This window comes from Argiope bruennichi, chromosome 1, assembly GCF_947563725.1.
Source record: "Argiope bruennichi chromosome 1, qqArgBrue1.1, whole genome shotgun sequence".
Lineage (NCBI taxonomy): Eukaryota > Metazoa > Arthropoda > Arachnida > Araneae > Araneidae > Argiope > Argiope bruennichi.
The window spans coordinates 14,174,713-14,189,883 of record NC_079151.1 but is presented as its reverse complement, the minus strand read 5'-3'; the positions used below and the strand labels follow the sequence as shown (position 1 = coordinate 14,189,883).

The following is a 15,171-nucleotide window of genomic DNA, read 5'->3' as shown; positions in this document are numbered from 1 at the left end:
TAGATAACATACTTTATTACAAAAAGAAAATCAAAAAATAATTATTATTACATCTATGATCATCATATTTTTCATCACAAACGTTAACATATTTCAAGATCATATTGTTGTCAAAATCAAGATCTGTGCAGTATTATTTTTTCTTTTCTTACGAACAAATTACATTCCCATAAAAAATTTTTTGATCTAAAAAGCATTGCCACGAAATGAAATTTAATAAATTATAATCACTATTTTCTTACCGTGTGTTGAAAAACAAGTATGAAAGAATATCCTTTAAGGAATAAAAAGTGGCAGAATTTTTTAACCAAAGGTTTGTATCGTACAATGTATTAGAACAACATGAAGAATTATTCACTTAAAGGGACGATTTTTACAGAAATTTGGGAAAAGAGAATATGCGTGTGCATGAAATATTTTGAGAGAAGAATTGTTTGTGCATCGAAAGATTCGATGGGCTGGCTTCGAGATTATGAACCTTTCGGTATTATATTTCAAAACTTTTAATTATGTTCATTGCCACTATATGGCGCTAGCATCCTGCCGTGCATTATTTAGTTAGTCCATTTTTCATTTAGGAAATTCGCCCAAGAGTTTGCGTTCAGTGCATTGGTTGCGTTGTGTGCATTGGTCTATCTGTTTAAGTTCTGTTTAAAGATAATATTTCATCATTTACGAATATTGTATTCTTATTTTTGTTAACATTGGTGGATGACTGCTTTAAATCATCTGGGTGAAGATGTTTCTGATGTTGAAAGTAGTGATCATATCCATGTTCTATCTTGCTGTTGACTTCGTCTCAGGAGGTAAGTGAAAAATTTAATTTGATACATAATTATCATATACATATTTTGTGTAATTCAATAACAATATTTTGAAAAATAGATAACACAATTCTCAATTTTTATTATTAATTGGTCGTTTCTATCGTATTGTTCAAACAATAGTTTTAATATAGTTTGTTATGTTAGTATAAAAGGAAAGGAAAATTTATTATCATCATTGATTTTATTTTCGTATAATATCAACCGAATTCGTAACAAACGCATGATGGATAAAAGTTAGGATATCTGAAATATTTTAACATATTTTCAGCATTTACTTTTTTTAAAAAAAATATTTTAATATGTAATTTTTTATTTTCTACTATAGTCTCTTAGTTGTTTATTACTGAATTACTTTCTTCAGTAATAGTTATACATATAAAATATTAATCGATATTATAAGAAAAAGATGCCACCGTTTCATAATCACTCTTTTGAAATTCTCCATTATGTTATTAACGGTTTGTCAACTTTAATAAATTAATGTTATTTTATAAATTATTAATTTTATTAAAAATTATTTCATGTTAATTAAATTTATTAATAATTTGTGTCTTATCAAAAACTTTTCAAAAAAGTTCTTTTAAATTTTAATAAATTATGATATAACTTCTATATTTATACTAAGATGAATAGATGAGTGTGTGTGTATTGGTACTCTACAGGCCATACTATTTGACCTACAGCTACCAAATTTGGCATATGTATACTTTGGAGATCAAAATTATGCGCTCAAAACGGTTTTATTTTGAAATTCTTATTCGAATTTTAATTAATTAAATATCACGTCAAATTTTGGCGTTTTTTCAACGAAAACTTCCGAAAATATTACAGCACAGAAATAAACCTAACATCATTTTAAAATTTTTAAACAAATGTCTTTTTAATAATATAAATTTAATAATAGTCCGAATTTGTCCTGAATTTTGGCAGTTTTTTAAAAATATTTTTGTCTAATTTCCAAATATAGATTATATTGTTGCTTTGAAGTCTGAACTATTTCGTTGTTTCATCAACTATCTCATCATGATTTTCTTCCACTGTTGAAAGCTAAAAAAAGAAGGATTTTGTTTAATATCTATGAAATTTATGAGACGTATAAAAAATTTATAATACAATACCGTGACATTTAGAAGGTAGATAACCAGAAATTTACGTTTTTGATAGCGCTATGATGTCATGAGATTATTCTGTATTAGAAAAGTTCATGTACACATTGAGGGAAGCATTTGTAAGGCAATTAAAATAATACAACTTTAATGTTTGATAATTTACCAGGATCGTGAAAATAAAGTTATATTTATACGATTTAATTAAAATTAAGTATATCCAATATTCCTAGCAAACCAATTAGTCACCCAAGGCGACTAGATCTCCTTCATTGGCGGAAAAAGAATTCAATAAAGTCACATAACCTTATATTTATAAGGAGAATAAAATTCTATGGAAATCAAACGATACAGCTTTAAATATTTAAAGCAGCGTCTTTAAAAAATAAGTATTTACACTTTAAATTGGCATATAAAATTTTTTTGCTGTAATAATTTTAGAAGTTGCAAGTGGACTGTGTAGATGGAAAGGTCTATCTACACAACACAGAGAGAATATAAAAGAAATTGAAATAACATTTTTTTAATATTTGAAAATTTGGGAGAACCCTAAATATGAAATTATATCTAAGGATTTAACAGAAAATAAATATAGCGAATATCAACGGCAAACCAGTTGGTCGCCATAGCCTACTAGATTTCCCTCATCAGTTAGAGAAGAACTCAGTATTGTTAAGCGATCTAGTTCTAACAAGGACGATTTAAAAATCAACAATGGATCATACAGCATTTAAACCAAAAATTTTGAAAAGATAAATATGTACACTTTAGGCTGGTGTATAAAATATTTTTTTACAATAATTATTTCAGAGGCTTCCAGATGAAGCAAAGTCGAGAAAAATTATTAAAGTTTGACATATATTTTTATTATTGACATAATTTTTTAAGAAATAATTAATTAAAATTATTAAATAGAACTATCGTAATTACCTAGAAATGGATACCCAAACCGTATTCGCAAATTTCATATCATAAATGTTTAGTAATTGAAAAGTCATAAAGAAATCATAAAGACACAGTTTTGTAAAATGTTTAATTTTTAGCACCCATTAATCCCGGTGAACCAACTGGTAGCAGAAGGTGGCAAATAACAATAATTATAAAAAATATTATTATGTATAATTTTGAGCTATGCATTTAAAAAAAATAAATTTAAAACTCTTTCTTATAATTGAAACTTATGTAATTTGAGTGTTGTTTAAAAACAAAAGACTGGAAATTGAAATAGTGACTGGGAAAAATAAAGCTATTTCACCACTTACTTTTTATTTGAAATTAGAATCAAAATCGTTTTCTCGCTGTCACTAATTAAGGTTTTCAAATTTCTTTGATAATATCTAGAAATCAAATAGTATAGTAGGCGTATTGCATTTTCAATTAGGTTGTAAAAGTTTAATAAATGAATAAAATAAATACTAAATATATAATAAGAAGATGGTTTTTATATATTAAAAAGTACAAAAACATCATCAATTTGTATAAATCTCTTAAATCTTAATTAATCAAATTTATCCAAATAAAGCTCTTGAAATTAATTAGAATAAAATTTGTAAACTACTTTAAAAAGTACTTATTGTCGAGCCTAATAATTAGTCTGCATGAAGACAAATGTGAATTAGATTAATATCCAATTGTTCAAGTTTATAAGAAATAACTAAGACTGTACATTTTTTCCCTTTAGATTCCGGAGAACCTAAAATTAAATCATTTCACTTCTCCAACGATTTGGATTCTGGTATGCGCGAGTCCGTGCAGTGCGCCGTAGTTTATGGAGATCCGCCATTTGATTTCACGTGGTTTAAGGACGGCAAACCACTGATGGACGAGCGAGATATCTCTATACGTAAAACAGATGAATTCACATCTAATTTAGTTATTACAAAGGTGAACGCAATTAGTAACGGCAACTATACATGCAAAGTGTCAAATTCCAAGGGATTTGATGAAAAGTGGGCTGTTCTGTCAGTAAAAGGTAGTAATTTTAGTTCTGTAGACATGCTCTTTAAGTTTTAAAATAGTGTTTTCTTGATAAATGTGTTCATACGGATCATTAAATGCACATAGATACTTATTGATGTATTAATAATGTAGTTTCAGTATTTATAGAATCCTTTTATCCTTGTTTATGTTGTTGTTTCTGATGGCACTTGCCATGGACAAGCCCGCTCATTTCGAATTCAGCGATTTTAAGCCGGGAGAGAGCGTCTCTTGTTTTTAGTAGCGCCAATTAGGGTCAAGAGTACGATTTTGCTACTCACGCATCACATTCGCTTGCACAGCTCCTTTTTACAGGGGGACACATTCACACATCTCACTGATAGAACAGATGAAGAACAACCATGCCCGAACCGGGTCTTGAACCCAGGACACCCAGATCACGGGGAAGACGCACTGGGCCTATGCCAGGATACCGGCATCCTTGTTTCTTTAATACTACAATGAAAAGGCTCAAATTAACCATTTGGCTTCGATATAATATAAGTGTCCTGTTGTTTTAGATACATGTAAGAGTTTAGTAAATGTTTTTCTCTTTATCTGATGTAGATTATTGACTGATATTGTACAAAATACTTTAAAACCTTGTTACGATGTTTTTTTAATGTTGTGTGTTATTGCGAGTATCCAACAATATCGTAAAAATCTCACACATTATCTTTCTGTAAATAGAGGGTTATTTTAGAAGAGAAATAAAATGGAGACTGAGTGATTTCTTGCCAAACAAATCTCTGATAAATCAAGCTCTAATCTCTGAAAATAATATGAAATGGAATTTCTTTTCTATGTGTTCTTCTACTTGATTTGATGCTATTAATGACATTTTTATAAAAAAATTATGCAAAGAAATAGTATTACTAAAACATTTCATTTGGGCACTTATGTTGTTTTTAACATTTATTTTTAATCCAAAATGTATTATATTTTAACACATATTGTTTTTTTCTACTAAAAAATTGTGGCTTTGAAAGCTTTGTAGACGAATAAAGTTTTTCTAATTTTTAGTGTGATTTGAAGAACTTAATAAAACTTCCTACGATTAAACGCTTTTTTAGAATCAGGAATGTGGATCACCAAAAAAATTCTTCATTGTAACTTGAAACATTTTCACTGCTGACTGAAACTGGTGTTGCAATCTTTTATATAATTTTGCCTTTTATTACTAATAAATAAACCGTTCTTAAAATATGTTCCGTTTTTTAAAAGACTAATAAATGCCCATTTTTGTAAAATCGGAATTCCCTTCTTCACTTTACAATGTTCAGTTTACAAACTTCCTTTCATGGTTCTGACATAAAAATAATGAATAAGTACCGAAAATAAACACTTTATTTTACATAAAAATAATGTGGAGTTATAATTTCATCTACAAAATGTTCATTTATACTTTAATTTACCTTCTAGAAAAATCAAAATATACAAACTGTGCATCATGATGCAGATTTGAGTAGTCTGATGTCGAGATTATGGTGAATTATTTTCCCAACTAACTTTTATTTGTGTTTTCTGCCACTGTGTGGTGCTAGTATCTCACAGCTACAGAAATTAAGAGTTTATTTGGAAGTACTATTTTACTTGAAAAGATTCTCCATTATAATATGATTCGCGAGTCGTAAGCATTGTGTAGATGCAGTCTGTCAAACATTCCGAATTTGTATTTTCAAATAGTGTGTTTAAAATCTTTAAAATCTGTTAATTATTTTTACTATTCCTGACGTGATAGCGCTTGCAACAATTCGCTAAACGTATTGAAAGAGAGAATAATTGTCTTCGGTGTGAAGTAAGCCTTCGGTGAAGAAATGTGGCTTTTTCAACGCTCATTGATTCCCGCTATGTTCCACTTTGTGATGCTCAATTCGGTTTTTGCAGGTATGTAAGAACTATGTATTTATAACTATATATATTGCATTATATTACTTATATGTTTATACATATTTATATTGTATTTCGTATATGCATATACGAATTTATAAGAATACATATTGAAATGTTAAAATAACTTGTTTATTTTCCCATGAATTTAAACTCAGTTTCTTATTTATCCATGCTTGTCGATTGATGAGTTTAAAATGAGTAGTTCGAATTGTTTTATAGAAATGTATATAAAATCTTTAGATATTATTAGTTTTCAACAAAAATTCTGATGAATTAAAAACATATTAAAGTAAATTATTTTTTATGGAGAAAACGATAATTAATTATAAACATATATTTAAAAAATTAAAGTATATTTAAATTTTAGTTTGACAAACCAATAAATCAAGTTGAAAAATATGTGCATATCACCGAAAAGCAATAGATTCTTTCATTGTTATTAGCAACTTTTTTTAAGTCGCAACAAATGCTTTAAAAATTATAGATTAAGTTAGTAAATTGTTAAATTCAAAAAATTCAAGTGTTTCTTCGTGAATATATAACAGTAGCAAACGCCAAGTTTTATTCGAAGAAGTGAAATTTTCGCAATTGTTGCAAAGTTTGTGTGCTTGTAAAATTATAAATCATCTAAGGTAAAGTAAACAATTAATATTATAAATAAATAATACATAATAATAAATAACGGAACAAGTCTTATAAGTTATGAATATTGAGAATTATTTGACGATACGAATTAATGAAAAATCTAGTTCTTTCTATAAATTGTGCTACTAATATTTTTATTTTGTCATAATTATTTTACAGCGTTCTAGTATTATTTTAATTTTTGTTAAAATCTTGTTTGTATATGCGCAGAAATGGTTGCTATTAAAGTTTTGTTTGGAAGACATATAATTTTCTTAATTGTCCATGCATATGTATTCTTGCGATAGCATGTTTATGTCTATCTGTACGAAGAAACACGTCAGCACTTCAAAAATATTTGAATAGTAATAGAACAATATCAAAAGTGATTTAAAATTAAAATAATTTGTATAAACTCTAAACAAACTTCTCGCCATTATTTGTTAATTAAAGATTTTAAAGCTTTATTCTTTAAATTATAAAGCAAAATATAATGAAATACACATAAAGTATAAGTTAAAAATTCATTTTACATTAAAAATAACAGAGTTTTTCATTATGTCTTTTATAACTTTGAAATCAATGAAACGTTTTAATTTTTATTTTCATTTCCTCTAAAATTCTCTCAGAATGTTAAAATAAACCTTTTCTACATTTATAATTCTAGAAATGACAACTTCAAATAAATAGTAAGAAGTGTAGTTCTTTTTTTCCGCAATAAATTTGACTTTATAGATCTCAATTTAAAAATAAATAACTGAATCCTTTTCATTTAAGGTTGCTATATTTTAAAAAAGATTAGTCTTAGGCCAACTGTATCTGTTAGATTTGAACGGGTGCGATGCTTAAGAAAAGGCCGGTATTACTGAATTAAGATTTAGCATAATTTATATCTTTTCAGTGTTAATGCAAGTTTTATTTAAAACATTCAATTATGAAAGTATTTAAAAATATACTAGAGCATTAATTTAAACTAATTGAATAGTCAAAATTTAAGTTACCTAAATTTGTTCACGAAATGTTATATCACAAGAATTAAACCATGATTACAAATGGATGAGAAATTAAATCACAGCCTTTGATTAAATATAATTCTCTATGTGTAAACGAATATCACCTGACTTTTTAAAAATAATTTTTGATCTTTATGAACATAATTGATTCTGTATAATATAGGAATGGATGTGGATATTACTCGTACTTCTGGATTGATTTATTTTAACATTATTGAAAAAAAATCCCATCCGCGAAAAATACTTTGTCTTTCATTTTCTTTATTAAATGAATTCATTCATAGTTTTCTACCGTTGAGTATAATTCTTTATGTTTCAAATAGAAGATTGTGTTTCATTTAGTTTACAACTTTTTTTTCTAGATTCTGGCAAACCTAAAATCAAACCATTTCAATTCTCGACTGATTTAGAACTAGGAATGAGAGAAGTCGTCAACTGCATTGTTACATATGGAGATCCTCCTTTCGAGTTTTCTTGGTTTAAAGATGGCACCCTTCTAGCAGATTTGCGAGGAGGCATCACTTATCGAAAGAGCGATGAATTTATGTCCAGTTTAATCATCTCAAACTTGGGGGCAGACAGTAACGGCAATTATACCTGCAGGGTGACCAACGTGGCTGGATTTGACGAAAAATCAGCTATTCTCTCAGTGAGGGGTAGGTTATAAGCTAAGTTTCGCTGTAAATTTGGAAACTGTTGTTTTTGTTCTGAACGATTTATGAATATGAGAGACCTCTTTGTCTTCGTAAAATGTATCTTAATTCTTTTGCTTACTTTGTTCATCTCGTTTTTGTGACCCGGTTCTGAAAACTTTTTTCTAGAGTAAATCTATATGCTTAGTTAAAAAATTTAAACGGAGATGAAAATTATTGCGATGTTTTTAGTTCTATATTATTACAGTAGTAGAAGTTTTATTTTTTATTATTAAAAGAAATGGTTTACTATATGCCAAAAACCTCAATGTAGCATGAAACAGTCATACATCTACTATCCACATACATACATCCGCTTGATATTTTTCTTTGATGTATATCACAAAATCTTGCTGTAGATACTATAAAAAATAACAGAATGTGCAAGTTATACAAATAACCGTTCGTAGTAGTGCAGATGATTACGTTTTAATTCAAGTTTTTACTTATTACTCAGAATCAACGGATACATTACATATTTTATGTAATTAAAAATAATATATGCGATGCAAATAACTATTCAATGAAAATACAAATAATATATTCAGAGTACTTTTTGTTACAAGAATTTTCACTCTTATATTTCTCACGAATTAATAATTCGCTTTTAACAGATAATAGTTCATAAATGTTTTTAATTATTTGAAACTTACTGAATTAATAATTAATGCTCCATCTTTTTTTTGCCTAAATGACATCAGTAAACTTTGCTGTTTGACTGTTGATTTCTTTGTTGTTTTATATTTATTTCTCCATTTGTGAAGACGAAATAAATGCAAAGATTATATATATATATATATATATATATATATATATATATATATATATATATATATATATATATATATATATATATATATATATATATATATATATCGCTACTTTTATAGCCGGTCATTGTTGTGAAATATACTCTTATCTCTGTTCCCATATTGACAATACATTGACGACATCCATATAAAATAGAGACAAAAAATTTTGTAAACGTGTGGCTTTATACTAAGAATTATTTTCAGCGATCGTTTTCATGTGTGTACTCATATATATAATATCTTATTCATTGTTAAGACAGGTTAGAAAAGGAACCGATTTTATTTATTGTATGCATGTGAAGAATATTGTATTTGACTGTGACATGTGAAGAATATTATACAGACGAAAGACTTGCCTCTTCTTACTACCATTTTCGCAATCCCTTTCTGTGTTTCCATTCCAAATATCGACTATTGATAATTCCATAGTGAATCACTTATATTAATATATGCATCGTAAAACCCCGTTATTTATCCTTTCTTATATCCAAATAAAGGGCAATATAACATGATTCTAAAATACAAGTATTTGGAATTGCATCTGGGACACAAATATAAAGATGATTATTTGCAACGATTATTCGATTACATGATGAAAAGTAAAAACTAGCTAATAAAGCTGGTTAAATGACTAATTAATTACAAAGGTTTAAATTACAAATAAATTGAAATTAAAAGAGATATCATGAAATTTTGTATGTTCTCCTTTCCAAATATTAATGTTGAGCATCATCAACTTTTGATAAGCCATGTTTATCCCCATGAATTATGTCTTTTGTTTTCCACCAGAATATGCTTTGGGTTTTGTAATTTCTATTCTTTGTAGTTTGTAACTGTGAAAAATTCTTTTTGGTGTCTATACAGCGATTAAAAACGTCTTTCGTGAATGGCAATATGTAGTGATAATTTTAGATAATTTGCTAAGGAGGTTCAAAATAGTAAAATAATTCGCACTATCCAACACAAAGGCAGAATTGTGTTATGATTACATCTATATGTCAACATTTTCTAAATGTGGAGTAATCATATAATCAGTTCCTTTTTTTAATTTTAATTCTTAATACTAAATTATGCTGTTATATTTATTGATATTATCTGAGAAACGAATCTTTGGGTATAAATAGTAGGCAATTCATTGTTTGGCCTCTTCGTATCTATATTCATGACTGTATGTATCTTCTGCACAATCGATGCAGAAAAAATTCTATTTCCTTTGTGGTTTGATTGATCTTTTAAATGTTAATAGATATTTAAATTAAGGATTTCGATTAGCTTTAAAATTCTGGAAAAACTTCAAAGCATGCATCCTTATTTCTATTTAGTTGGAGTTTAGCATTACGACATATTCCTGCTCACGATGAATCAAGAATCACAACTATTAAAATAATACAAATAAGAGCTCAAACATTAAACAAAAGGAAAATATAAAATTATCAGCAATTGTTTAATAAATAAAATCATTAATAAAAAAGGATAATGAAACAATTATCAGAAATATATGCTCCTGAGAGAAAGAAAAGTTCTTCATGAAGAAGGTGTTCACTCATGCATTCGCCAAAATGGCGGCTGACGGTTAAGATCCGAGTTTGTAAATTCCTTTAGTGGTGGAAATTGGTTTTGAGGTTCATGCAGATTATTTTACACATATATTTCGGATATTCTTCTTTTTTTTCCTCAATCATTCACAAAATCGTTTAATTTTCAGCTGTTGCAATTTTAAAATGATACTTGAAGTTATAATTTGAGATGAAGTTTATCTTCGAAAATTCCTTATACTGCGTTACGAAAATGAATGGCATCAAATCATTTCATTATATCTAACTGCATACTTAACTAAAATTGTTTTGAAGTTCAAAATAAATCTATGCCTATTTCAGAAACAATATACCTTATGTGGAATGATTATAACAACTGTGGAAAGGCTGACTTAATGTAAATCTTTTTTACAGTGTTTGGGTTTGCTAAATTGATTCTGAACAAGATAGGAAGCCTTTTTTAAATGAATCAAGAAAGTCTTTTAATAGAAACTATATTCTTCTTTCTTAAAATTGAACAGAAAAATGATCTGTTGAATTGCTTATAAAGGACAAGGTGAAATGCATGATAATCGATGACTTTTAAACAGGTAATCTTTTTATGATCACGCAAGTGTTTGAAAGTCAGTGCTTGCATATTACAATTTTTAACAGAGACAATTACTTTATCCTTTTATTGAGTAGAGAATGAATCGTAAGTGAAGAAAATTTCGTACATTGCAAAACATTATTTCCTTAGTGTATATGCAAGCTGTACATCAAGAGCACGTTAATACTTCTGGTTCGAGAGTATGATAAATTTCATTTGCAGTTAAGAGCTTTTAATTTATATTTTTCACACTGTGCGGCGCTAGTATACTATATTATGAAGAAATAAAGATGTGCTTGGTGTTTTGGTCTGAAAATTGCTACTCTTTACCATTTTGAAGGGAGCAATCCAGTAACAGTGGTGTATTAATAATAAGCCGCATTTTCTTCCACAGTTTTAATTACTTTCTCTAATATAGATTCACTAATTGTAATAATTATAAAAGATAAATGCCATTTATCATCATCTAAAGTGTCTTGAACGGATTAACAGGATATGTATCTACTGGCGAGCACCGCCTTTCTGAGCTTGCTTCTAAGCTTCTCCTCTGGAGGTGAGTGAAATATAGTTTAGCATAATATTTTTTTATTAGTTAATAATTTTATGTAGTTTACTAATTTGTATTTACTTACTTTTATATGTCTTTGAATGTCCTATTCACTTATTTAAAATTTTTTCAACTGTAACTTATAAACTTTGTTTTAGAGATTTTTGATTTTCATTTAGCATTACAAGTTATTCTTTTCGTGAACAAGGCTTTTACTTCTGCGATACAAAAATATTGAAAAAAATTGTAAATCATTTATTTCATATGCATATATTCCGATAAGAGTAGAAAAATTTTGTTTTGCTTCTTGTTATGTTATATATCTTTTACAATTTTTAGCTGCCCGCGATAAATTGCAAAAAGTTAAACACCTATAATTTGATCAGTTTATAGAAACTATATTTAAATTTTTTTACACTTCTATTTACAGTAATTGTTAATGCGTTATTTTAAAAAGTTTGCATTAAAATCAAATTGAAGTTAAAATTAACTTTGGATTTTAAAAATCGATGTTAAAATGCAATTCACGTTCAATGAGCCGCCAATTCTTTATTTATACGCATCACATATTTTTTTAACCTTTTTATATCAGTAGATGTGCTGCAAAATTTTTTATAGCTAAACCAAAAATTTGTTCTGCAAATAGGTATAAAAAACTTAAGAATAAAATAAGATAATTCCTGATCCGTAAGAAAGAAGAACATTGGGATTCTATTAGATATGAAATGAGAATAGGATAGAATTCATTTTCTAATTTTGAAAAGTGAATTGAGTTGAGTCTGTAGCTACACTGAAATTATTAAACAAGTGTAAGTCTCGCCTTTTTAAAAGATTCCAAAAACATATTATGCAATTTGTATTTGAAAATTTCATTTTTAATTATTTAGCCAAGAATTAATTGTTTTTTCCCTCACAGAAAAAGCAATTTTTAATGCTAATAAACTTATCTGGTGTAATATAGATTTATATGCGATAAAAAAGTATTCTTTTTGAGTCTAAAATCCAAGACAAAATCTTACAGAGGAAATTGTACCCCATCTGAATATCCATTATAAAAACTGTATTGAAATCAAAGCTATCGTACTTTCAGTTTTAAAATATTTATATGATAATTATACATATATGATTATATTTTTGATGTACATATTTTAAGTGAATTTCATTAAAGTAGAAGATACAACTTATTTTTTAAATCAATTTATATTTTATTGTATCTTTTTTTATAGCTAATGTCTTTTTTACTGTAGGCACATTTAAAAAACAACTGCCGAGTGTATGCTTTAAAAAAATTCTATTAGAGTACATCATATTTTATATTTTTTAAGTTTGGAAATTATTTTTGTCAAAATCTGGTCCTAATTACTAATAATAGTTTAATGCATTTTTTTAGATTTTTATGTTGATATTTGATTAAATATTTTTTTAGATGCAGGTGAACCAAGGATTAAATCATTCCATTTTACCAGAGATTTGAAGCTAGGAATGCGCGAATCAGTGATCTGTGCTGTTGTAGATGGTGATTCCCCTTTCGAGTTCTCTTGGTTCAAGGACGGTAGGCCTCTAGCCGATGGTCAAGGCATTTCTATCCGAAAATTAGACGAATCTGATTCCAAACTTGTCATCTCAAAAGTAACTGCCAATAGTAATGGTAACTACACTTGTAAGGTATCCAATATGCATGGATTCGACGAAAAATCAGCAGTACTATCTGTGGAAGGTGTGTATGGCATAAAAACTGTTTAACATGATTCATTTGAATATTTCTTATGAAATATTCAAATAGCGGTTAATCGCTTGTCCGCTTACTGTGCTAATTTAATTTTATGTTACTAAAGTATTACAAATTTATATAAAATATTTTTATGTTAATATTATTTTACTTTATTAGGTGTATTATTTTCGAAATAAAAAAAACTGCATTTCGTCAGATATTATATACATTTACTTGATATTACAGCTTGGCGAAGTTGCTCCGTTTTCTTTTCACTTGTTGTATTTGTTTATTTAGTATTGATTTTGTTACAATTGTAATTTTTGAAGGAAGCGATGTAAATGATTCTAAAAACATTTGTGGAATTTTTGCTGTTGATGATGGCTATTTAAACGTTAAAACACCACTTCAGTCATCAGTGATTGACAATGAATTTCGGGCCGCGTCAGTCACTGATGATGGATGTTAAATCTTTTGTACAGACCATGGCCATTGCCGGTGAGTTATTGTATAAAACGTGATGTAAAATAAAAAATAAAAATAATATTTCATTATTAAATTAATAAATGCGCCTGAATTTTCCTTATCAAAATATTTTATTGGGTTTCATTGAAACACGGTTGTATGTAAAATGAATGCAAATATCGAGAATATCGGTGGAGATCACGAACCTAACGAAAAAGAAGGCAATTGGTATTAAGGACAAAAATTGTAGCATTATTTTCTTGTCAGTTTTAAAGCATATGATTAGTAATCCCATTTCATATGCTTTCTTTATTGTGTTAGATATTTTTTTCATGCATGAAATTTCGTATACGAAAAGTATCGTAATCATTAAAAAAATTGTTGCATGAATCTCTGGACGATTTAGACCTCTTTGATTAAAAAAAACCCTTCTTAAAAATATGTTTATGCTATTATTTGAACATGATAAAAATGGAACGAGTTGTACTACTGAAATTTATTATCTTTTTTAAAACAAAAACTGTGTGTGTTTTTATTTATTTATTTTTATCAAAGGATTTCGATTTTTTAAAACGATTAATTACGTATTCGTATCTCTATTCTTATGCTCACTAGTATGGTAATTAAATACTCAACAAGCTAGACAATTTATTTTTTGTATTTGTTCTTTGTGCCAAGAATATAAATGTGTGAAAATCCGTGAACGGATAGACTGTCTGTCTATTTGTCTATTCATTTGTTTTTGAACATGATCCCTCAAAAACGCAAAGAGCTAGGTTAATGAAAAGTGAAGTGTACAATCTTGACGGCATAATATCAGAATTATTTCAAATTTTGAACCCAATGGATCTATGGGAAGAAGTTCAAATATCCGAGGAAGTTGAAGGGAGAATTTTCTCTTGGGTTTTGAAATAAAGAACGTGCCTGTGAATATATTAGTGGTTGTTAATGTACTTTTTTTCACTTTCAAATAATCACACTTATTGCTGGACTAAAATAATTTTATTTGTGAAAATAAACGTTATGATGTTCTGATCCTGTTTTGTCTTAAAATATGATATACGTACTACTCTATTTGTGAAGTTTGAAAATGGGTAAGAGTATCGAAATTTGGGTCTCCATAATCATTTCTAGCATTTCTTTCATTAGAAAAAAGCGGGTTGAGCATTATTTTTTCAGAAAATTCTTCGCTTTCAATATTTATTAGAAATTAATATACCTTATTCTGATTTTCTCTGAGAAGAGAAAAGATTGTGGTGGTATTTATTTTGTAAGTTTAGAAATAAATATAGCATTACACTGCAATTTAATTTTAATGAATGTCTTTTAATTAATAATATTTTGACTATCGAATTTAATGTATAAGGCGAAAAACAACCA

The 15,171-nt window shown here is 27.6% G+C and overlaps 1 protein-coding gene across 1 annotated transcript in view; it reads left to right on the top strand.

Annotated features, from left to right (window-relative positions):
* The first annotated feature begins 13,267 nt into the window (after positions 1–13,267).
* Positions 13,268–15,171, top strand: part of LOC129978905 (cell adhesion molecule DSCAML1-like) — a 139,729-nt gene continuing 137,825 nt past the window's right edge. Inside the window, exon 1 of the mRNA XM_056091532.1 lies at positions 13,268–13,332. Coding sequence (XP_055947507.1) covers positions 13,290–13,332 — 43 coding nt within the window. The 5' untranslated portion in view covers positions 13,268–13,289. The remainder of the gene's footprint in view (positions 13,333–15,171) is intronic.